Source organism: Pseudopipra pipra, chromosome 1 (genome assembly GCF_036250125.1).
Source record: "Pseudopipra pipra isolate bDixPip1 chromosome 1, bDixPip1.hap1, whole genome shotgun sequence".
NCBI lineage: Eukaryota > Metazoa > Chordata > Aves > Passeriformes > Pipridae > Pseudopipra > Pseudopipra pipra.
Window position 1 is genome coordinate 42,497,233 of NC_087549.1, and position 25,613 is coordinate 42,522,845.

The 25,613-nt window shown below is 36.8% G+C and overlaps 1 protein-coding gene across 4 annotated transcripts in view; it reads right to left on the minus strand.

Annotated features, from left to right (window-relative positions):
• Positions 1-539: 539 nt before the first annotated feature.
• Positions 540-25,613, minus strand: part of UBE2V2 (ubiquitin conjugating enzyme E2 V2) — a 34,151-nt gene continuing 9,077 nt past the window's right edge. For 3 of the 4 annotated variants that reach the window (XM_064653564.1, XM_064653574.1, XM_064653550.1), the window contains exons 2-4: positions 10,446-10,591; positions 7,065-7,190; positions 540-1,405 (exon numbers count right to left, since the gene is read on the minus strand). In XM_064653564.1, coding sequence (XP_064509634.1) covers positions 1,259-1,405; positions 7,065-7,190; positions 10,446-10,591 — 419 coding nt within the window. In that variant the 3' untranslated portion in view covers positions 540-1,258. Of the gene's footprint in view, positions 1,406-7,051; positions 7,191-10,445; positions 10,592-25,613 lie in introns of all 4 variants that reach the window. The other variant, XM_064653555.1, reaches the window with a different exon arrangement.

Consider the following 25,613-nt stretch of genomic DNA (forward strand, 5'->3'; position numbering starts at 1 on the left):
TTTTTTTAGTAAAGCTTCCTGAAGTTTCTTTCTTGTGTGTTTCAGAAAAGGCAAAAGTGGAACAGACAAGAAGAAAAGGCAAGAAACATAAAAGAGGAAAAGATGCAAGAAAGCAAGACAAAGGACCTAGAACAGACTTCAGCAATGTGGTCTGAAAACTGCCTAGAGGTTAAGGAAGCAGAGTGAAAGTTATGCTCATTTCTCAAAAGAATATGGAGGGGAACTAAAGGGGACGTGCGTAGGCAAGGGGGTTTTCCTTGTTTTTATTTTTAGTTTGGTTTGGGGTTTTTTTTGAAATAACATATATACACACACACACAGAGCGCAAGTTTGTCTAAAGAAGTGATACTACAGATGACAGAACTTACTCCCCTGCAACAAATGGAATTTCTTGACCTCTCAAGCAAACTAAACATACAAAAGTGATAAGGACAAAAGGTGCATGTAACACCAGCAGCAATATTATGTTTGGCTTTCCACTACTTCTGCAAGTTACTGTACATATATTACATCACTATTATAGAAATGGCACAGCCTCAGACACTTTCCACATTTTATTTACATTTTAAGACTAACTTTAATCTCAATCACATATCCATACATTTCCTTTGTTTCACTAAAACTTAAATGCATGGTTTATTAGAACAAAGACTGTAAACAAATATTTGTCATGTCCGATACATGTAACACAGGAGCTGCTTAACAGAAATTAATCCCCCCACTTTATAAATACAGGTATCAAAACAATCCTGAACATACTTTGTGACACTACTAGTAGTCGGCACCCACACCCTTGCAAAATTAAAACAAGATGAGCAACGGTATTCACTGTACCTGCTACCTTAAAACAAATTTAATTGCAGCTCTTTTACTAAGCAAGATGGATAAAGCATGCCATTTATATTTTGCCTTCTCCAGAGATTATTTTCAGTAACATATATTATTCCACAGCAATCTGACACTTTCTGTCATGCTTTCATCTTGTAAAACCTGAATTCCAATTTTAGGCTATTTCAGGCTTATGCTTAAATGACAGTGCCTCGATAAGAGAAAAAAAATAATTGTGCTGCCTTTTTCTCCCATAGTGCCTGAAAACATATTGGGCATACATATATTATATATTCTTACAAATGTCCAGGTCATGTATACCAGCTGAAATTCATTAATGTGTGGGTGTTTGCATTGTGAGATTTAATCAAGACATTAACATGAGTAGAAGGTTGTTGTTTTAAGACAGAAGTTTGAGAATCAGCTAAAATTAATTATTGTAAGTTTGTCCCTCTGGAGGTTGTGGAAGCTTCATATTTTCTTTGGACATCATTAGACGTCTTAGCTCTTGAAGTACAACTTTAATGCTATATGAATTTTGCCATTTTGCTAACACTGGTATGCTCCGTGCATCCACCTGGGAAAAGAAGAAAGAAATCTAAGTTATGATGGAACATAAAATCTCTACATAAATAACTGTTGTTGACCTAATTGCTCTAAGAAACATTCTAAGCATTCCCTGACACTTTCTCTGTGGCATAAAGTCCCTGTGTTCATACAGTATTTTAAGGAAAACAATCACGTACTTACACACAAATACAGATTCTGTAATGAAATCCATGCAGGTGGACCCTTCCATCTGTGCTGCTACTAATATTAGTGAGAAGGAAAGTAGGGAGGGAGGAGGGCATCAGCAACCGGTTCACTGCAAAACTGGAGTTGCTATTTAGTATAAGTTATAGAGTTTTTTTCCAATTACCCCCAAAAAAGAAACAAGTAATCACCTTCACTATGCTAATACAAGCACCTGGGTATTCCTCAGTTCTTTAAAAGAACCTGCCACGCAAGAGTCCGTAGAACACTTTTGTAAAGGTACGTTTCCCTTGTTTTTTCCTCGCTACAAGTATTGTTAGTGATTTATTTCACATCGCTATTACATGGTGCTTCTGACACATCTAGAGTCACTACACTTACTAAGAAATGTCTTTAAATACTGAAATAACTGATCCATAATGTTTGGACATTTCTTAGTTCTTTGCATCCTTCTTACAGTAAGTCATCTTACGGAGCCGTGAAGATTACTGTACATCACTTACCAATTTGAATATGAACTGAAAGGAAAGGACATGGGACTTCTCCTATGCGTTTATAAAACCTGTGGGACAATTTACACAATTATATTATAACAGGGAGGTTTCCATAGGAAAGTCAGCAATTGAAAGTCATCCTGGGAATTGTTTTGGCAGCAGGTTAAGTCCCAGCCTCTGCACAGAGGAACTTAACAACACAGAGGGGTCTACAGTCGTGCAATTGCAAAGCAGGCCCATGGGCAGGAACAGGGCTACTGAATTCCACTGGCAGAGTAGCATGGGCAGCCCACATGGCTATAAAAGTAAGGGAAACCACTGCTTTGTGATTTAGACAGTATAAAACATCAACAAGTTTCTTATTCCATCTTAAGTGCAAGCTGAAAGAAAAAACACTTGTAATCAGAAATAAGAACGTTAATACAGATGTCTTATTTCTAGATTATTCGAAGTGAGGTTATTTTCAGAACACTGGATGAGACTAAACCTTTTTGTAGGAGGAAGCTGGGTCCAAGGTTTAACAATGTGCTGGCCTGGGCAGCAATATTAACCCAAGAAACTTCTGCTCCCTCTCACTAGTCACTTTTAATTTAACTGTGCTACTTCCTATCAGCTCAGGTGAACCATTTAATGTACGAGGAGCTACTTTCTGAACTGAACTGACGGAACCAATCCAGTTTAAAAAAACCACCTTGGAAAGAAGTCCCTAAGTAGGATCCTTGATCTTGTTCACAGCTCAGTACTAAAAAGCATTTATTTTCACACAAATAATGTTCTGCTCAGAATCTGGAACCCCTTACAGTCAGTAGAGTTGCCTAAGACAGCATGTCATCAAACTAGAGTATGAAAGGCAGACAGATTACTTAATAATTATTGCAAACATTTACTAAATTAGGAAGAAAAACAGCATCAAAAGAAAAGCACTATTTTGGAGAAGCATCATGCCATTTTAAAATACACAGGTGTATGAGCTAATACAGAAAGGTTTCGAAAGTTAACACTAGTGAAACCATCACTGTAATTCCTGTACTATTACTACTTTTTTAAAGGAGTATTTGGTTTAGTGTAGTAGACAAGAGTCAAAATGGCTGGAAAGGTAGTTGTTCTGGGACTACAGAAATGAACATCAATCTTCAGTCTGGTCATTCTGTTTCAACACCATCTTCCTTCTCCTTGCTTCTCTTCAACTTTGCCTTTGTAGGCTCCCTCAAATCTGTATATCTGCCTCAATTACTGCACACAGCAGTCAGTCACTACTGCTATTCAATCAATACAATACTACATAGACTGGAACATGAGAGCTGACCACTTATAAGTTCCTCCTGCTTTTCTTTCTTGACTGGGAATTTGTAACAACAAACTCACAGACTGCAAATTCTGCTTTAACATTGTTATGGTTGTTTTCTGACTAAAGACTGCTCCAACATGACATTTTCGTTGCTATTTATCTCAAGTCTCTTTTCTGCAAGTCACCAACTTCTCTTATAACATCTTGCAGCAGTGAAGATTTTGGCTCAGATTCTGTTTTCTCTGTTGCAGAATTGATTTCCAAGCTGATTCACAATAAACTCACTTTATGAAGAACAATGATAAGACATTTAAAAGAGTGACACAAACTGTGTTCAAATCACACAAAAGCATTAGGTAATATTCAAATACATGCCCTGGGACATAGTGGGAGACATTTCAAAGTTACATAAAGCTGATAAAGCTGCAAACTGCAATCTGAAGACTACTTTATTCTGGGGGTAGACCGCTGTGAAACCTTAAACAATAGCAGGAGAAGCAATATGTATAATGCATCATTCTTTTCTAAACAGTTGAAAATAAAACAAACTATTTTACACAGTGATGCAAAGTATTCAGTGTTTATAATGTTCCAAATAACTTCAACAAGTAGCAAATGGTAACAAATGTCTACAATAAACATACTCAAAGCAGTAACTGGACAGCAGCTTACAGAGTTGTAGCTGACAGTGTCCCAAGTGATTTTAAAGGAAACAAGTATTTCCAGCTGTAAATGGTATCTAAATGAACAGAAGTGATTGCAAGTCCTGCAAGACAGACTGCTGAAGAGCGCTCTCAAAGATGGAAAAATCAGGCAACCTCAAAAGACAATGGAAAATAAACAGCACATCAGAATGCAATCTGTGTTTTATCAGTATGGGATACATAAGACTCCAAGAGAAAAGACCCTACAGCATTACGAATGATAACTTAGTTTTACAACAGTAATGCCATTAATACATAAAGGCATTTTGTCCAGCTCTACACAAGTACTTGGATTAGCTTTTCTGACCTTAGTAATATAATTCTGAATACAAATGCAGCAGTTCCATAAGCAAACTGAAAAGAAAACCACAAAAAACTTGCAGATAAGAAAGATAATTTAACAGGGTGCCTTAGAACACCTAAGTTAAGTCTTTTGAGATAAAATACTCCTGAACTAGTCCTCTCCTTTCCTGCACTAAATTTATCAAACAGCGATCGCTGAAGATATGCTGCTGACAGAAAAGTTACTTACAAGCAAAACTCCTCTCTCAGAGAATAATCAATCAAAAAGTCAATAAAGTTGGACCTGTCAGTATTAATAAATTCATTACACACACATACTTTTCATGCAAAGTGTAAAAGGGATTTGTAAGTCAAGAAGGTTGAGAACCACTGCCAACAAGGCAGTATGAGACTACTTTCCTTAGAGCCCCAGTGACTAGCACTTGTCCACCTTTCCCCTCCACCACTCACACTCTAACTCAACAGAAATTATCACCTTCTAAACTCACAGGGGGGGCCCTACTTTTCCTCAGGTGTTAATTGGCACACATCTCCCGTAAAGCCTACCTTAACAACATTACAAATGTTTTGAGCATGATCTGCTAAGACACACAATTACAGCTGCCATTTCTCTCAGGTCTCTTTTCTGCAAGTCACCAACTTCTTCGTGACATCTATAAGCAATGTGATCAAAAGCTGGCCACATATCAAAAACCAGGGTGCACGCAGAAGCACAGATAGTAGAATATGTCTGAAGATGAAAGCCTGCCATTCATTCAAAGAATGCAGCAAACGACTTGTGATCTAATAAATGAAAAACGACCAGAAAGTGGGAGAACAATTTGAAAGAAACAAGAAGAAACTATCAGGAAGCAGCAACATGAACTGTTTCAGGATGCTGAACCCCGTTTACCTCACAGTTTCTCTAATGAGCACAAAGGCAAAATAAGATAAAATGCAAGACACTGGGACAATTGGCACATTAAGGATTAGGTAATATATGTGTTTTAGATTCATTACTTATGAAAACTTTTCATTAAAAATATTATTTAGTCCTATTTAAATTCATTTTTTAAAAAAAGTTATGCATTTGCATAGCAAATCCTTCATATGATACACAAGTTTATAGAACTGTTGAGGGAAAAATGAACGAAGGTTTTGTATAAGGTTTGAACTTATTAAAATCAAATTTTCCTGTACCGATGACTCAATTTTTACAGTGCTTTCACAATGACCAGGCGGATCTCCTGTCACAGTATTCACCCTCAGCAAGCTGAGGAGTGTAGACTTCTCCAAACAAAAGCTCAAGTCAACTGGCTTGGCAAACATGAGCCTTCAGGCTCTACAAGTCTGAGATCCTGCTTCCAAAAACCAACACCTACACTCTGAGGCAGGCAGAGATGAAGAAAGAAGGGCATGCTTCTCTACCAATTCAGAGTAATCCATGTTACTAGGAAGAGGTACAAAACCCACATATTCTAAACACACCAAAAGCTCTGCTGCATTCCAAATTGGCAGTTTCTGCTAATGACAACGCAATAAATACATAAACTTAGGTAACAAGCCACAGCTGTGATGAAAGGCATCCATTGACAGATAGCAATTTTGATAAGATCTTCAGGTAGAGTAACATTGTTGGCTACATAAAAGTACTTTCAAAGTAATTTTACATTATTTCTGAAGTGTTAGTGCACTGGCTTTGGATGATCAACCAGAACACTACCATAGATCAAAAGAACCCTTGAGAACCTCTCCCTCCACTACAGTCATTTAGAAACTTAAAGTTTCCCATTTCAGTACTATTAATTACAGCAATCAAAGTCCACCTTTCTTTTAGATTTTGCAAATTATTTAAAATCCAAAGATGGTCTTTGACTCATCTCTAACGTAACCTTAACCCAGTTACTTTGCATCCACTGAAGACAAATGTACACACAGACAAGTGTGATATATTATTGCATTTCCTGCTGATATATGTATATACCACTGTAAAGGCAAGACAGCTCACACCTCCTTTCTTTGAGTAATGGGGTACCTCAGGCTTACTCACAGGATTAAAGTACTTAGTGAATAGCTGAGTAACAAACTTATTTGAGCTGCTGCCATTGCTCATGTATATGAACTCCTCCCATCCTAAGTGTAAGATCAGTGCAACTAACTTATTGCAAACTGATCTTTAAAATGAAAGTGATTACCATCTATACCAAAAGGTCTTAAGACTGAAGCTCAGAATCACCTTGGATCTGAACAAAGTCAGTATAAAGAAAACAAGTATATAAATACACCAGTTCATTAAAGGTGAGTTAATACATCGAGATTGAGTCTCATCAGAAACAACTTCCATTTTTAATTAATGGAAAAATCTGAAAAAGTTTGTAATATTCCTGTTATAAATCCCCTTTTGTAAGAGTATTACAAGGGAAACATCTACACATAGCTTAAACACTAATTGTTTTCCCATTCAAAACTTTCATCTCCATTTAAAAGAAAAAACTGTCTCAGTACTATAAATAATGCTTGTCTCATTGATAAGCCACTAAGAGCCACAAAGATTTGAAGTAGTAGGCCACAAAAATTCAATTTAAAACAGTACTTATATTATAAAAATTAAATATGAAAACTCTGTCCAACATGCATATTCCTCACCTGAATTTTTCAAAGAAATACTTTATAATATAAATTAAGAACATGGTTGATCTTACCATTTCAACTTACCATTCCATTGGAATTATTTATTCCATTCATATTAATTTTAGTTACAAATCTAACTGTAGGAGGTGCTTCTGGATATTTAGGTCCACACTCTACTTTCAGACTGTATATTCTGTTTTCATAGTTTGTCTAGAAGGCAAAAAAACAGACTAATGCACTTTACTGAACGCTAAATATTACTGATTTTTTAAAAAGCAGAGTAAAGGCGAGAAGAATAAAGCTCAAGAAATATGAAATAAATATAAATTTGTTAATACTGTGTACAAACTGAAGGTCTTGGATTACTGACTGATACTCCACTGTTTTGGTTACATTGATTACTTCAGGATTATGTGTAAATTATACTACCTATTGACTATTCCACACACAAGTTTTAACACAATACAATTCTTTCTTTAAATCACATTTGCTCTCATCCTTTCTACCCACCTGCATTCTCAAAACAACATTGGAATAGTCCAGGGCTGAGAGAAATCAATAATCTTTAGGAAAACTACCACTTTCTCCTGCAATGAAATATCTAACACTGCAAAAAAACTGGAAATGGAGAAAGATGGATAACTCAAGTTAAGATATAACCAAGAACAAGATAAAAAAAGGATCTGCAATAGAAACATATTCTGCAAGTAATTAACACTATGGAAAATATATAAGATGCTTGGTTTATTGGAGGATTTATGAACTTTGGACAATAAAGTGACTGCTAGCTTGCAGATGTCATTCCCAAGTGATTAGAGAGCAGATAGTTCTAAATGCAAGTATATTTTGAGAAAGTCACATTAAAATTAGGTATGGTTCTATCTTTTTTAATCTTTTCAGTGGCTTTGCTGGTCACTGATGCACACACCTCTGTGCTCTAAAAGGAAGATAAAGCCACTTTCTACACCTGTCTTTCTATTGGCACAACAGATACAGCCAACATGAACCAAAAGCAGCAACATGCCTCTGAACTTTCCAAAAGCAGCATCTTTAAGCTGTTCTGCATCAGCCAGCTGTCACTCCAAGCAGAAGTATCAACCATGAAGCCAAGTTACCAAACGACAGTCCACTCTGTGGTCAATTAAAAGGCAGAATGGAAACAGGACTACTAAAGCACCCTAACTAAAGCACCCTGTGTACCATAATTTTGAGAAGGCATAGAAACTGAGCAGCGAGTCAGAAAGAAACAAGGCAATACAAAAGGTTTTCTATGATTCTTTCCCATTACTGTGAGGGTGGTGAGACACTGGAACAGGTTACCCAGGGAGGTTGTGGATGTCTCAACCCTGGCAGTGTTCAAGGCCAGGCTGGATAAGGCCTTGGCAGGATTGGGGGGGGGCAGAGGGGGCGCTGGGACTAGATGATCTTTAAGGTCCCTTCCAACCCTTAACATTCTCATTTTATGATTAAAAGCTAAAGGCCCAATACAAGTCATCTTGTCCTGCTACAGGTAACATAGCTGGTAGCACAGCAAGAAAATATTAACAAAAATTCTCATTATTCACTCAGCTAAAACAATTTACTTTCCCATAGAGGGATAGTGGAAGCAGGTCAAAATGTATATATACTGCTCAAAACTCTGAAAAATTCCAAGAACAGCACTCATTCTCATTCCCTTATTCGTATCCAGGTGGCTTCTCAATTTTGCTGAGTTTATCAAGTCGTTGTTTTACTGCGAGCCAAGCATCCCTTGCCAGCTTCCCAAAAAGCATAAAGCTCCATTTTCTGGAGGTCAGAAAAATGTTTCCTTCAATCCAAAACAATCTTACCCTCCTCCATCCATGCCGGTCACCTTTCAAATGAAGCAAGAAAAAAAACCTGATAAGCAATTTTTGCACAGCTCTAGAGAAGCCACCTATGAGAAGTTCATGCTGTGGACAGTATTAATAACTTTCTCTGTGTTTTGCCTTACTGCACCATCTATATAACTCAGCCAATTCAAAAACCCACCTATCTTTTACAAACACTGAAAGCAGATATGCAATTCCTCTCAAGATGCCACCACTGGCTTGGGAACTGGTGGCTTCCACTTTCTACAATCACTGCGTACTGCCAGTCATTCTATCAGCAAGATTGCAAGTCCCTGATATGGCACAAGATATTATCTGCATGCATTCTTTCTCATAAAAAAAATAAAATGACAAAATACAAACTGACCAGAATTAACAGCGCATACCAGGCTCAGTTAAGTTCACTATTTTTTTAAAACAAATGGGATGCTCTATAATAATCACTCCCTTCAAAGATATGGAGTAGTCTACCTTAGGTCGAATAAGAAACCAGTCACAGGCAGTTCTGGAGGCTTTTTGGAGAGGGAGACACTACTTCAGCTAGCTCAAATTTGAGAGTTCTTATCCAAATCCATAACACTACAAAGTTTCTTCAAAAGGTACTCAAACACTGATTCCACAGAAGTCAGCATCCAAAGCATACAATCATTATGCTTATATTTTAAATTTGTCCTCTCCCAAATGCACTCAAATCTTAGGAGCTCACAACAATTATTCAAGTGTTCATTACAGTCTGCTGCAAGTTGGAACTGACTTCCAAAAGGAGCTTGAATTACACTGAATCTAATTCTGGAACTCTGTTACTCTGCAAGGCACTGTCTTCACTGAGGTTAAGTTCTGATCCTGGTTCTTGTCCTGGACAGTTGCTTCAACAAGCATCCACAGATAGTAAGGTCCTGCTAGCAGTGAAAGACATATGCTACTTAGTCATTTAAAAGTCTCATTTACACATTGAACTTTTGTGTCATATTGTAACTCATGAGAAAGTGCGCACATAAGTAAAGGTGTCTCCACTTGCATCTCATGAGGCAGATACTCAGATACAAGAGATGATTTACTTCTCTTGCAGGTTTTATCAATCTAAATGACATTCTACAGAACTTCAAAGGTCAGAAGGATTTGAGCTTTGTGCATATACTTTAACTATCAGAGGTAATTAAAAGCTGCTTAGTCTTTAGGCATGATTCAACTGAAACACTGACACTGCTATACTGAAAGACTATTTGATAAAACTTGTAAAAGTTGAAAATATATTGCCAGTTTACTATAAAATTGAAACTACCAGGCACATATGACAAACTGTGGAAAGACAGCTATCTGTTTATTGTATTATTGCTGTACACTTCTGTGCAGTAATAGTGGAAATACAGAATGAATATATTCCTAACAGTAAAATAAGTCTTCAAATCACAAGTGGCTTTTACAGCCAGCTGCAGGAACAGGGAAGGCTAGATTGAAAACACTAACATGCCTGAAAGTGAAGAATTCTAACAGGAATATATAGCATTTCTACAATTTCATACATTGAATTTCAACTAATTCCTTTATGGTGTAGAAAAGTAACATGTTTTTGCATTTTGTATTGCCTACAAACTTATTAATTCATCACACTTACCCTTGGTGGCCCAATAATCATTCCTGTCCATCTGGTGAGTGTCATATCTTCATCATCTTCAAGGCCCCAGCTTACTGTACCATCACCTACTCCCTTCTGCCCTTCTTCAAGTTCTTCCAACAAGCGAAAATTACGAGGTACTTTAACTGGAGAAAAGGGGAAAATGTAATTCTCCTCACATTAAGGAAAAAGGAAACAATTTCATTGCTTTTATATATTACACACTGGCAACTGCTGAATATACTTTCAAAGTCAAACAAATACTGCCTGCATGAGTTCATTTAGCACTCAGATTGCTTTGAAGCAACTAACTGCTTCACTGGAAGGTAGTTACTACCAATATAAGCCATAAAAGAGAAAATAAGAGAGCTTTCTTTAGTTTGAGATGGCTTAATTCAGATCTTCTTTCCCAAGCACAGTACCATTTAGAAACAGTACATTTCAAAATCAATTCACTGTCTGTCAAGTTCTAATCAACTAGAATCCACATAAAATTGATATGGCAATTCTACTCAAAAAAAAATAATTACAGAATGCAACATTTAACACAGATTAGCTTAATAAATGTAAACTGTAAGAGAAAGATTGAAACATTTTCACTGGAGTTATTTTTTAAAAACCCAACAAAACACTCTAATATCTGCAAACAAACTGAAAATCAAGCCTTTTTTAATCTAGTGATTAATATTGTCACTTACCAGAGGAAAAAAAATAAGCACAGAAACATTGATTAAGTTGTTAGAGAGAGATAATGACACATTCACAAAAGAATGTGAAGATGTACTGCCTTAAAAGAGAGAAAACTAATATACTCACCAAACTATAGTTACTGGATTTTTATTATAATACATGAAAACAGGCAGATACTAATCGGTGTTAAACAACTGGATGCTTAATTGCTTTACATCACAGAAGCTAAAATGGTACTTCAGCACTGATGTAGGGAAAAAAGCTAATTAACACTTGTGCATGCAATCATGGAATGCTTTCACTTTCAAATAAAATATGCACAATGAGGTAGTAGCCATATTATAATACCATAAGACTTCCATTTTCTCATAGTTGCTTATAACTCTGTAATCTTTCTTACAGCTACTTACAGCTGAAGTTCTTTCCATGATTTTTACTAGAGATCTTTTCTAGTACTGGAAGAATCCAGGTGCTCTATAAAACTAAAACTTAAGCCTGGGCACTGGGATTTCAGGTTCTACATTACCTAGTCTGTATTCCAAGCAGTCTCTATGAAAAAAAAACTAAGAGCAAAAGTATACATTATTTAGTCAATATGCAGTATATGGACCAGGACGGATACACATACCTTTCAGCAACTATTCAAATAGCTTATCTTGCTTAACTGTGATTTCTCTTCTATTATGTTTAAAACTTTTTTTTTTTTTTTTTAGTAACACAGACTAGGGAGATGCTCCTAAAAATTTCAGAAACTATTGTCTCCAGGTTCTCCAAATTCCCATCAGAAAGCATTAAAAGTATATTGTCAAGACAGTGCAAGGAAATTAAGTCATTCATGTACGGCCTCACCTTCCTGCTTTGGTATTGCCGCTCACTTGAGCCCATAATGAGCTACTTCTGCTTGCTAACTGAGCAGAAAATTATACATTGTGGTTAGTTTTCTAACAGCTTAACAAATCAGCCCAGCTCAGGGAGAGATCTGTCAAGTACTAGCATTAAAGTGCAGTCATGGCAGCAAAAACTCAGACAACCTCAATGTAAAAATATATAGAAGCTTATTTTTACAGATAACAGCTCACGTTCTACTGCAAGCACTAGCACAGTACATCAAGGAGCAGATCACTTCTCAGTACTTTGACACAGATCCTTTTAAAAAGCTTCATTTAAATTCATTTGCCCATTCCTCTGGTCCCATCCTGACTTCTGATTAACGTTATGTCTGTACACTTACGTATCTAATTCAGATCAGAGATGACAACTGAGAATCATGCTTCTATCACACTATAAAGCACAAAGTTTTTACTTTTGCTCCAGATTCATACATTCTCTAGAGTTGAGTCTGCCAGCATGATAAAATTCTACTAAACTTCTTGTTTTGCATCACATGACTGAACAGCTCCTGATTGGTATGTGGAACCTCAAAAAACACCCACAACAACCCCTGCCCCCAAACCCCATGTACTTTAGCATCCAATCATTACCTTAAACTTCTCCAGTGGCTGCTCAGACTGCAGAACTTCTGATTTACAGTTTAGCTCTTTAAAAACCACATAAAAGATGGTACCAAACAATTTCTTTCTGATCACCTGTTATCACCTTTCAGTACAGCTGAGAGGACCCAACAGCTCATTGCCTGGAGGTTCCATGCCTTCTCTCAGAACTCTGTCGTTCTTGCACTAACTAGACTCCTCTATTAGCCAAATTGTCACACTAATTTAGCAAAAAGCTGTTTTTCCTTCAGGCAAAAATCAAATCCAGCCAGTTAATCAATGGAATTGACTCAGGAAGAAAGATCAACAAATACCAGAGGTGACTGCTGTGTCTCCTCAGTGCCATCCTTTGCAACACCATGGGTCCACGTGGGGATGAAGAAGCTTTTTGTGACAAAAAGCCACTGGACTGAGTCAGTTGTTCCATAAAATTGTACTCAACATACCAAACTGTAGGAGATGACACTTGCAAGAAAATAAGAACCCCTTATGGCTAACTGATCTGTGTTAATCACATTTTTTCCACTACACTATCTGTGCTCACTAGTTCCCCTAATTGCCCAAGGGGAGAAGGGAAGGACTTGGGAAATCTCCAGAGCATCTCCAGAAAATAATTTAGATCTAACTGAAAAGAGACAAACATCTTAGAGCAAGTGCCAGGCTCCTCAAACTAACATTCTTATCAGTGCTTAAACTAGGTAGTAAAACACTGTTCTGAAGTTAAAAATAAGAGTAAAACCATCTAGTGTTAAAAAAATACACCAAAAAAAGCCCCATCAACAATAACAAAACATATCACCCTAATGAGATTCCAACTCACTAAAAAACTCCCAGAAAAAAGAATCTTAGTTATCAACTATAACTGGACCAAAGATATGTTCAAAAAGGTTCTCTTTCAGAAATTTACACATTTGAGTAACTACTACATTTGAGTCAATGGTGCATACACAACTTGCAGTTTTGTCTCTAATCCAGCACTGCTTCTAGCACAGCTATTTGCAATGACAGACTAAAGCTCTCCATTTGAAAATACAGATGGGCTCATCCAGATGAGGAAACAAAAAAAAGCAACACACCCCTAGCCTTCCTTCCCTTTATCTGCAAAGCTCACCTCACTGTGGATTTTACTGACAAATAACCTCCTGACTCACCTGCCCCCAAATTGTCTCAGGAACTGTCAAACAACTTTTACCAAATTTTCACAAACAGTTGAAGTAAACATATTTCACTTACACAAACAAAATAAACAACATTCACTCACGCTTACCTATACCAATGGTTTTTAATTTAAACATTTCATCTTGAAACTGGACTATAGAAACAGGTACCCATTAGAACTCCATGGAATTATCAGTGAATTTAATATTTTGGACCAGTAAGAAGAGAATAAAAGCAATAAAGGTAAATAAAGACCTTAATTTAAGCATGAGGGCCTATTTTCATACATATGGAGCTACTTCAGATATTACATTGTAAACTACCAAATTAATAGAAGCAGGAAACACATTATCACAAAGCACAAGTCAGAAAAGAAGTTAGAGCTCTGCTTTTATCCAGAAACTGTATAAATGGGGAAAAAAAAATCAGGACAAAAAAAAAAGGAATCTTTAGTATCCATTAGCAGGACCAAGAACTTTCACTGGAGCAATAAAGGTGAATTGCCTGAACGGACCTGTTCTTGCTAGTATGTCAGGCCACAGTTCCACAGTTGGTAATGTCACATCACCCATTAGTACAGAGCATCAAGACACAACACGCAATCGCACTTATGTCAAATCTGACAGAACACACTGGATATGCTAATCACATTTTTAAACAATTCACACGGACACACTCCTTCAAATACAGTTGAGAGTCCGAGCTCCCCACACATCAAATGATTCCTTGCTGTATAACAGGCAGGAGTGGAATAACCTACACTCTTCTCCCAGCAGCTTATAAAAGGGGAAAATAACCCTCATTATTCATAGACTGGGTCACAGCCTAAAGTGCGAGGTCTTCTGTTACAACCAAATCTATTTTTTTAGAATAACTGTCTATTACAATATCCATACCAACATTCAGTTTATCTTAAAATCTCCCTTAGCTCTTGTTTTCAATCACTCCTGAAAATTACATCAGTACCAGGACTCTTTTACCATAGTTAAATCAGCATACTCCATACTACCAACACTCCCCAAGACAGTTATAAAAACAAATCCTAATACAGATGCAAGAGCAAGCTATATCAGGAAATTATATGTTAACACAGCTAGGATACTGTCAGGGATGATATTCTTCCTGATTGAGATAGCTATGTCAGGAAAAGACTGTAGTGTGAACAGTTTTGAATATGAGTTAGCTCTTGCCCACTGTCTTCCAGCTAACAGAAACTGAAAATGTATATCTAGCTTGGTAACAAAGAGAAAAACTCTCAAACACCATTTATCAGCTTCAGGTTGGCAAAAAGTATTTCTTAAGGGTAGGGAAATGGGGGAAGGATGTCAGCCTTGCAAATCCTAAGCCATAATATTTTATCTCCTGGGGCAGGGGGAGGAAGAAAAAAATCACAAAGAGAAACAGAGAGAATAACAGGTTCCTTTCAGCCTCTGAACAATTCATCTTGCTCTGGACAAAATAAAGCAAGAAAAAGAAATATTGTACTAACAACACCACCACACCACACACCCACAAAAAGAACATAAAACCAGAGCCTTAAAAAGGTACTGAAATGAGCAATACACAAAGAGAGGAAAGAGAACCCAGGCATGTAACATACTAACATATTCTATTATGGCTGCAAAAGATATTTCTGTGAAAATAAATTTTTGAAAGACATCCTTCTCTAGGAAAAAAAAAAAACCTTTATAAAAAACTTGATCTATATTTTTATTTCATCAGTTACATCACATACTCTTTTGCCTAGTAAAGTGTTCTGTGAATACACTAAAAAAAGCTTCTTACTATCAGGAACGTCCTATCAAGAAGTAGTACCAGGTGTAGTGTAATGACATTGCAATTTATCTGAGGTTGATCACAGTAATCAGACTCCAAAGCCCTGAAATATTTCTAGTAACTTGCCTATTAACCAAGCTGCACATGGGAGTTTAGTCTTTAAAAGAACTCCACTGCTGCCATTAGTAGCAGAATGCGGCAATTCAATAGTGAACTTTGTTGTTGTCATTGCTGTAGTTTTAAATCAAGTATGTTCTACACACATAGTAAAGCACTGTTTCCAATAACCAAGGCAACAACATGATTCTTGTTCAAGGTAAATAGACATTTCCAATTAAAAGCAATACATTTTTTCCATTAACTACAAAAACATCCAGTCAAAACATTGCTGCTGCACCTGGAATCAACCCAACCATGCACTACCAAATACACAGTGAACTTGCACTGAAAAAGCTGTCGTCATTATATGAGTTTGATACATCTTGATATTTCTGTTAATTGAAACTTCTGCTTTCTCAGAATTACAGGCACACCCCACTTCCTTGAACTGCTTTCCAAGAAAGTTTCAATATATTTCAGTAAAATTCAAAGTCATAATCCTGTATATCGGTCGTATTCATAAAGCTGCGTTTACTCTATGCTATTTTTCTCTACTTTCCTTCAGCAAATGTGTCCCAAAGCAATGAAATTCAAGCAACAGAATATTCTGCATTAACAGTTTTGAGTTTAAATTGGGGAAATCCTATACTATGTTATCTTAAATATCTTTGGTAAAATGAAGGTATTTAGCAGCAACACGTGGTCCACGTGCATCAATCAGGATCGTGAATAAGATATTAATCAATTCTAGCATGTATGGATGAAATATCCCTATAATGCAAGTATAATTTTTTCCAAAGAACATTCAGATATCATTGATTTTGACACATAAAACCAAATAGATGCATTTCTACCAACAAAAACATAAGGACTTAAAGCCATTCTGTACTGACAGATGATATAAAAAGAAAAGAGATTACAGAGACCCCTTTGTGCTACCAAAACTGATCCTGGGCAATCCTTCAAAACCAACAATGATCTTGGATGCTTTCTTCTCCATTTTGCTAGTGTCTGAAGTATGCACTACATCAGATCAATTGAACAGTGTCATTACTGTCTGCAACTGGCAAAGCTGTAAGCAACACCAGTTCAGATCTGCAGAATCATGAAGACCAACCTAACTACGCTTACTTGTGGAAGTCTCCTAGGAATAGAAGTTCAAGAGGAAAAACAACTCTGACATAATCAGATAAAAATTTGTTTCCATGTAAAAAGAAATTATTCATCCTAAGAGGAAGGAACAAACGAGACAGCTAATGTGAAGAATTAATAAGAGATGAGTAGCAGGTAAGTTTTCACAGCTCAAGTGAACAGATGTACATCAGTGAACACCATAGAGCACACAGGCATTTATTCAATGAGTTCAATGTTCACTGCAACACTGACCATAAGAAAACTGCCATCTTGCAAGAATTAAAGAAATCACCTGTACTCAACAGGACTGGTAAGAACTGAATGGGCTATTGCACTTCTTTGCAGGACTAAAACATATACATACATATATAAAAAACATGACTATGTAGCAGCCCTGTAACTGGTTAACTTCTTTTTCCTTTTATAATATTTGAAATTAAATAAACTGAAAGCACCCAGGCTGAAAGAACTTCAAGGAAGATGTGAGAATCTAGGAACTACCTTGAAGTTTAAGTATGCATTTCATCAGTTTTTGGGTTCTGTTTTTTTCATACGAAGATATGTTACTTCCTAAGAAACATTTCCCAGCATGAGCCAAGAAAGAGCCAGAGCAGTGTGAAGGCCTTCATCTTAAAACCTAATTTTTGGTTAAAGCTAACCAAAGTATTAATCATTTTTAGAATCACACTGGTGATAATTTCTATTTATTTCACTTAAGTGAAATCTTACATTTGTTAGTATCTTTCTTAACAGACACAGTCCAGAAATAAAGTTAGGCAGCATGAAAATAACTTTCATAGGAATTTCCTTTATATTTGAGTCTAGCCACAGCCAGAAACATTCTTATGCCTTATATTAAGAAGGCAGCTAATGAGAAACTATGTTAATACAGCAGAAGTCTCAGTCATTTACTGCAAACCTGCATTCATGTTTTGGTGGAGGGGAAAAGGGCTGAAGGGATATAGGGATATTTATTTCTTTAGGGTAAGGCAAAAACACTAGTGTTAAAAAAACAAACAAACAGTAAAGACAAAACAGATTTACAGAATCAGATTTTTTTCACCTTGCTTTCCATTTCAAATGCACATTCATAATATTGAGACACTATTACTTATCTACTAGCAATAATAATTGAAAATTATAAATTCTAAACAGAATGATATTTGCATGTTTCAGTAGTAGTTTTAGTTGCACTGTGTTAAAATTTGCACTTAATGCAACCTAAGATGCTCCACCTCACACTTTGAGCTGAGCTGCCAAATATAGAACAGGTCTTCAAAGGAAAACAGAACTTACTTTATATTTGCACAGTTAGGGGAAGGCAGAATATCAACTCTGAATGAAAAGTCTGTAAGCACACATATGGTCCACTACCTGTCAGCTCCCACTTTCATGACTGAGCTCACCTCAAAAGCAACTTGTGGTATTGATATGGTTTGAAGCTGGCTCCCTGCCAAGTCTCCAAACCTTACCACAAGAAGTCGTGTCCCCCCCCCCAAACCTCAGGGAGAAGAGGGAGAAAAACAACCAAGAAAACTGAAAACGAGAGAGAGACAGCTCAAGCAATATATATAAATATATTTACACTTATGTTAGAGTTATATACAATTGCAATATATATACAATTTCACAAGGGAAAAGGAAGGGGGAAGGGAAAAGGAACAAAACCAAAATAAAATATATATATATCCCGATTAGTAGCCCAATAGCTAGCAACTAAAAGAATTGGCAAAAAACTATCTCACTACTCTCCTTGGGACAACAGAGGGTCACACTGGAACGATCGCCAGCAACCTCCGTCTCCCAAGGTCAACAAGGCCTTACCAGGCCTCACTCCCCAACACGACAGACTCAACAGCAGGGAACCTGCACCTCCAAGCCGCTGGAAGGAAAGAGAGCGAAGGCCTCTCCTCCTTTCTTCTTATAGCCCAGCTTACGTAAAAATCGTAGGGAATACTGGGTAAATCTGGGCTCTTCCTTGGTTTCAAACTGGTCACCAAGGAAGGCCTAGACCAAACTACCGCAGTATCCAGTTATCTCATTTACCTTTCACATACATCTTATCAGCTGCACTCACAAAATAAAGAACATAGTATAAAATGATGGATGGCCTTACAAGAATGGAGAGATGGTAACAGCAATTTGCTTTACAAATTTAATTCTTAATTAAAAATTACATTTTTAATTTAATGCTTACATTTAATTAAAAAAAAAGTGTATTTAGGCAATTTATTTAGTCTGGGGGGTGGGAAGGGAAGAAATTAATTTCTACAGATCTAGCCATTAGTAGCTGGGTTGTCATAAACATGAACCTGATTTACAAACACACGTTAAAATGGCTTAAACCACAAATCTTGATGCTGGGGTAAGACATCTCAGCATATCAAAACCATAAAAGCAACATCAGTTTATTCAGTGTGTTTCAGTCGCTGTTGGTTTCGCACTAAGATTAACGAGACCTCAAACTACACTTCTCCAGCAGAGTGAGCATTCCAAATGTGCAACATTTTAGGAAAAATTTTGTGCAGGTTTAGGTTTTATTAATTATGTTTTTAAGTGTGAGAAACTATTAGTAAAACAAATAGCTCCATTATCAAGGCATCTTCACCTAACTCCTCTCGTCTTTTATCTTGCCTCAGTAACTAGAAGGAAGTGAGCAAAGTTCTCCTAGTAACTTTGAGTTCTACCAATTCTGTCCCATAATTCATCAGACTATTTACTGACAGCAGCCTTGTAACAGCATTCTTCCTGAGATGGTCACTGTGCCCCAGGAAAACACATAGTATCTGTTTATTTTTCATTCACTTCTAACCATGCTCATGGCCACTCCTCACCCCTCCTTCCCCGCTCCCCCACTATCACCCCTTTTCCCTTACCTTTCTGAAAAAAGCAGCAGATGGAGAAGTAGCTGCCATTAACTACCTGATCAGAGCTGTGCCACTTTCTGGCCAGCAACCATGGAGAAGCCAATCTCCCAAAAACTCCAGCAAGATTTTCCCATTCCCATTTTCCCATCTCTCCTTACCAAGACTCGTATCTCACTGAAAACCTCTAATCCCCAACTTCTGCAGTCCAACTTTCACATGCCTTCTTCACCCTCCTGGCTTTTTTATGTAACAATACCCTACACACCCTAAAGTTGCACAAGGTACATCAGCAAATAAGCATAAGAGTCATCATTTGTACACCAGGGAGCAGATGCACAGAGTACTTAAGGCTGGATATGTGCATACAGAATATAGTCCAGATCTGAGAGAAACCTTGCTTTTTTAGCAAGGATGCAACAACTGCTGCTGGCATGGAATGACTAATGGAGCTCATAAAAATTACACTAATGAAGAAGCTCGCTCCACTACAGATACGAATGTTGTAAGACTACAAAACAGAAGGCATGAGCAAACTCTTAGCAAAAAAGGAGAGGGGAAAAAACCCCAAAACCAAACAACCTTCATAAGTTCCCACACAATGTATTTTAAGTAATTAAAATATATCATCCAAAAAAACTATCAAAAAAAGGTACCACACCAACAGAAAACTATAGTATAAAACCCACTAAACGGGATTGTAGTCCCCAAAGATAATTGGTATAAATTGCTTAAAAGTTATTTTAAATATCTGCACTAATATTAGTGGCATTCATTCTATGTGGCATCAGTCTATATTACATCTAAGTGCAAGTTTTTTGCTATAAATAAGACCATTGTTATAAATAAGATCACTCACACACTGCATGTCCAGTGGCGTCTAACTATAAGAAAAACCACACAGGTATTAAACAGTTAAAGTCACAAAATAACTCATGAATTGACATCAAGGCTGTTTTGGTGAAGGGTGGAAATGCACAGGCTAAACTCCAAACTTGTTTAATACAAATCACCCCACTATTAAAAGCACAAAGCCATCTAATGGCAAAAAAGGCTAAAGGAAATGTAAAACAGCAAATAGGCTCAATTTTTGAAAGTTTCATCTTAAACCTGACACTGTGTTGGCAGAGAGAAAAAGGGATTTAAAATACAGATTTCTTTAAGCTATCTTTTAAAGTATGATGTCAAAAAAACTTTTTTTTTTCAGATAAAGGTGCAGAAGGAGTGGGAGACTAGAGGAACCCAGCAGAGGCCAATATCTCATGAAACGGCTTTCCCAGGGTCTGCTTTAATAGTTAAGAATATAATGTGTGACCCAGATAACATGAGTAGCATCAGGGATTAAGTTTAGCAAAGCTGTAAAGCTGTCTAAAACAGGTTACAAGTCACTGACCAGCAAATAGTTGTTCTAAGACTTGCATGAAGGTCCTCTCCAACATGACTCAGCACCTACCCACAGTCCGAAATATAAAGATTTTTTATCTACGTAAAACTAATAATATGATCCATTGTTATTCTTTCAGTTATACACATAAGCATACACTTATGTATACAATCAGCAAATGTACCAATCACCACATATTTAGTACAAAGAACTACCATTATTTTCCTACATTATTTTTGTGAGTCATATTTCAGCCTGCTGTTTTCTATATGCTGTGGTACTCAAAAGTTCAAATTATTTAGTGTTTACATGATCACACATTCCACTTCAGTGAGAAAAAAGAAAACTTGTAATTCCTTCTTTGGAAAAGTTATTAGTTATATGAATAAAACTGGACATTTTAGTAAGACTATACTGGTATCATAAATAAAGGACACTACTTTTACATGTATTGGGCAAACTGTTTCTGATTTACTCAAGCAAACTGCAAATTCACTTAACTATCCAGTTTATGAATAGTTACAAATGCAGTGAAAGGAGGTGATTTTTTCTTTGTGCTGTTTCAGTGTCTAATAGAACAATTTTTAAAAAGGGAATACCAAGTCTATCTAGACATTTGACAATTTTTTTAATCTAGTTGAAGCGTCTCATCCTTCTGAAATAAAGGATTTAAAACTATGAAGTTCTAAGTGTTGAAGGTTTCACTCATTCCAAAATGCTAACTATAAATAGTTTAAAATCGCACACTTAAATCATCACACATTCTTGAAAAGGCTGTAAAACAGAAGCTCATGTTATTCAGAACCAGTCTGACAGCTTCACAGTCAGTAATTCAAAATATTGTTTGAATTATATCTCATTAGTGTATTCCAAATGAAAAATACAAAGAAAAACATTCTTTTGGACAGAATAGCATACAGCAAAACCCTTCCAAGTACAGCTTCAATCAAGACTACTTTGAATGCTTTCTGCATAGCACATTCTTGTCTTTCCATGATCTGAGGATTCCCATAGGATAGCTGAGACAGCAAGGCAACAAAACCTTGCTGTAGTAGCTAAAGCTGATGCAGTACTTTACATTAAGTTTCAGTAAGGATGAAGTACAAGCTATAGTAAAAAAGAGATAATAGTCTAGAGAAATAAAAAATAATAGATAGAAGAGATAATAGTGGAGATAAAAAGAGTAGGGGGAGAGAGAGGAAGAAGGGTCTGTCAACAAAATGAAGCTGAACAGTTTCACAGCATGTATTTAACACTGCCTCTGGAAAAATCTTCCATAAGGCAAAACACAAACACTAGCAAATATTTATGTAATTCAATTCTACCAGCTACTCACAAGACTTGGAAATCTAATTCTTATATGAGAAGCCTTCTCATGCGTGCTTAAACTTATAGTACTGGACCATCTGCCTCCAGTCGCTGAAAGGCATATCTTCCTGAAACTCTGTGTGTTGTACCTTTATCCAGGCTAAAATTTTCCAGGACTGTACAGAAGAGTTTAGATAATGGGCTTCAATACTGTGTCTGATAGCATCCTTGAATTTCAAACAAGCTCTTAAACAAATAGAAGATTACAAAGTAGGCCACTTTTTTATCACAGGAGTAAGGTGCTTTGCCTGATCAGCAGACTCTTACATAGCTATCGTGGCAAGAAGACATAAGTGGGTTTGTATTTAAAGACAGAGTTATGAAACACCAGGAACAAAGACAGGAAAATGATACAGGCAAAGCTCTGAGAAGAAACAAGAGCACCTTGCCTATATATGCCCCAAAGTTGGAAAGAACTGATGGTCTATACATAGTTTAAAAGCCATTTGCAACCTAGACTGTTCTCAACCCAGCCGAAGCACATCAAAACTATTTGTGGCTTGCCAAGATGTTTTTAAGCAGTAAAATAATCACAGTTTCAATTCCTTGTGCATAGGACAGGACGGAAAAATGCTCCACACAGAGTGCTTGCTGTCTCAGAGAACACAGTATTTTACTTCTTTTGTTTTGTCTGATTACTTACAGCTTCAAGAAGTCTGTGCTTACAGAGCTCACATTGTAAATTCACAGAACAAACTTTGAGGACTTTAAAATTCTAAAAAGCTCTTAAACTGACTTCTTGGACAGGTTTTGGGTAAATGAACAATGTCGTGGAGGCATAAAAGACAAAAAGGAAGGGAATAATAGATCCTTGAAGGTAAAACATACTAGAGAGAAAATAGACAACTATTTCCTCCGTAAGAAAAAAAAGAGGGAGGAAACAAACATTGAACAGGTCAGAGGGAAAGAGAAAACCACCTGTGCAGAGTTCAACACACAAGTTTTCTGAATACAAAGCTTAAATTATACCACATCTCCATGGAAAAAATAGTCTTCAAAACATTGCTTCTACATCCCACTTACGTATCATCATGGCCAGTCTTCGCGAACGAAGATTTGGGAAAGGTCATTACCCTTCGAGCCTGCGCAGTGGATTTTTTAGGTGAGACACAGTGTGCGCTGAACTGAGTCCACCCTTTAATCCTAAGGTTCATCTGCCGGGGCCGAGCGAGCTTGGACAGTGGCAGCGAAGTCCTCAGGACGTAGGTTTGTTTAGAGTGACCTTCTCTTAGATGGATGGCCTTACAGGGCTGACGAGCTCTATCTGCCCAGGGAAGTCCCCTGACCGGGAATCGAACCCGGGCTGCGGTGGTGAGAGCGCCGCATCCTAACCACCAGACCTCCAGGGGGCCCCCAGTTACGTATACATCCCTTTATTACTCCTCTGAATGGCTCTTTAATATGTAGGTGTATCCAAACAGGGTATGGTGTTCCATCAATCCATTCTACCAAGCACAGAACAGGCAGACATCAGCTTGATTTGGAATGGAGAAGAGTTTCAAAGGATTTAAGAGAAAGTATTGCAAAACCCTATCTCATATTATGGAATATTTTTCAATAGAGGATTTCATGGATGAGGGGGAGGAAAGCTTTCAAAACAAAACCAAACCAACAACAACCACAAACCCCTCAATCATCAGGAAAGATACACTCAGTCCTTGCCTCACAGTTCAGGGAATTAGATTGAATGCACTCAAGACCACTTCCAGCCCTTCAGTTTTAAGTTCACTTTTGCTGTAGTCATGCACACTTAGAACTTCTTCCACCACCATTAAATGTTTGCAAACAGAAGTAAAAAACAAAATAAGGCACTGATATTGTGCATTGTGCCATGTCTACTCAGAGAATCAATCATCTATAAATTCAAAAGGAAATACATTTTTGCATGGGCAACATAAGTTACACAAAGAAACTGATTCATCTTTAACGATTAGAATAACTGGAAATGAGAAGTATGGATTTTACAGAAAAAATACTTCATTGGGATCTAGCCGTACACTTTCAAAGACATTAAGCACACTTTCAAAAAAGATTGTTTGTGACTACATACTAGAAGTAAATCAGGAATCTGACATGTAATTCTCACCGCAGATCAGTCGATTTTTTCTTCCCCGAGTACACAGTTTCAGCAAACCAAGGAGAATTTTCAGTAACTCAGCCCTATTCCCCCTCCCCCAAGCTAGTGAAGCTCTTGGTTGAAGGGAAAGGAGACAAAAGCTATAGCAGCCAATAGTTACAGCACAGTATTTGACACCGCTACCTTAATTCTCATCTTTTCACACCTAAGTTCTAACCACTTAGTGGCACAATTACTGCTCTTAGGAAACATTCACATTTTAGATACATATATACACACATATCCTATACACATAAGGTAATATTAAGTGAAACCCAAATTATGGAAATGATGAAATTAACTCTTGAATTAACTCCTTTTAATTATGTTTTTTTATCTGTTTCTTTTTCTCAAGAGACACAAGAGATGTTTAAATGGTATGCTTTAGTGAATTACGGAACTTGAACCCAGTTCAATCTCTTCGTATTTTCAAAGAGATTAACAGAATGTATCTCCAGCTAACTGATATGAAACTGGCTGATTATATCAACAATAGCTGCTCTTTTCTTTAATAAATTGACTTGTTTTAGCAGACCTCCAGCAGTACCCGCACAAACAACCTAGATCCAGCTTCAAGTAGAAGGCGTTGCAATAACAGAAGATCAAACTACAGCTTATAAATATCCATTTCTAGTACGTGCAGTATCTATGTGTAAAATTACTCATTGTAAGTGATTTTAGAAAGCAGGTAAGATACTTATTTGACGGCAACATAACATTGATATATAAAGTTTCTTTACCACACATTAAAGAACAGCTATTTTCAAACTAATTTACCTGCTGTTAAAGGCACATAACTTTTTAATTCTTAATTTTTACTTAATTCAAAGAACTAGTGAGCCCAGGAAAGGAATTTCTGGGATAAAACTAAGACAGTTGATCTTACTAAAAGTTTTGCTGTTGACTTCCTTGGGGCTAGAATTTCATTCCTGGACTTCATGCAATCAAAACAGTCTTTTTTTTTTTTCTGAAATAAAGAAGGATGAAGTTGAACTTTATAGTAAGAGCAGATTAAAGTCACAGAGAACCTAGAGTAAAATTTTAAGTCTACACCAAAGTTAAGTCCATGGCAAAACATTCCCTTCCCTC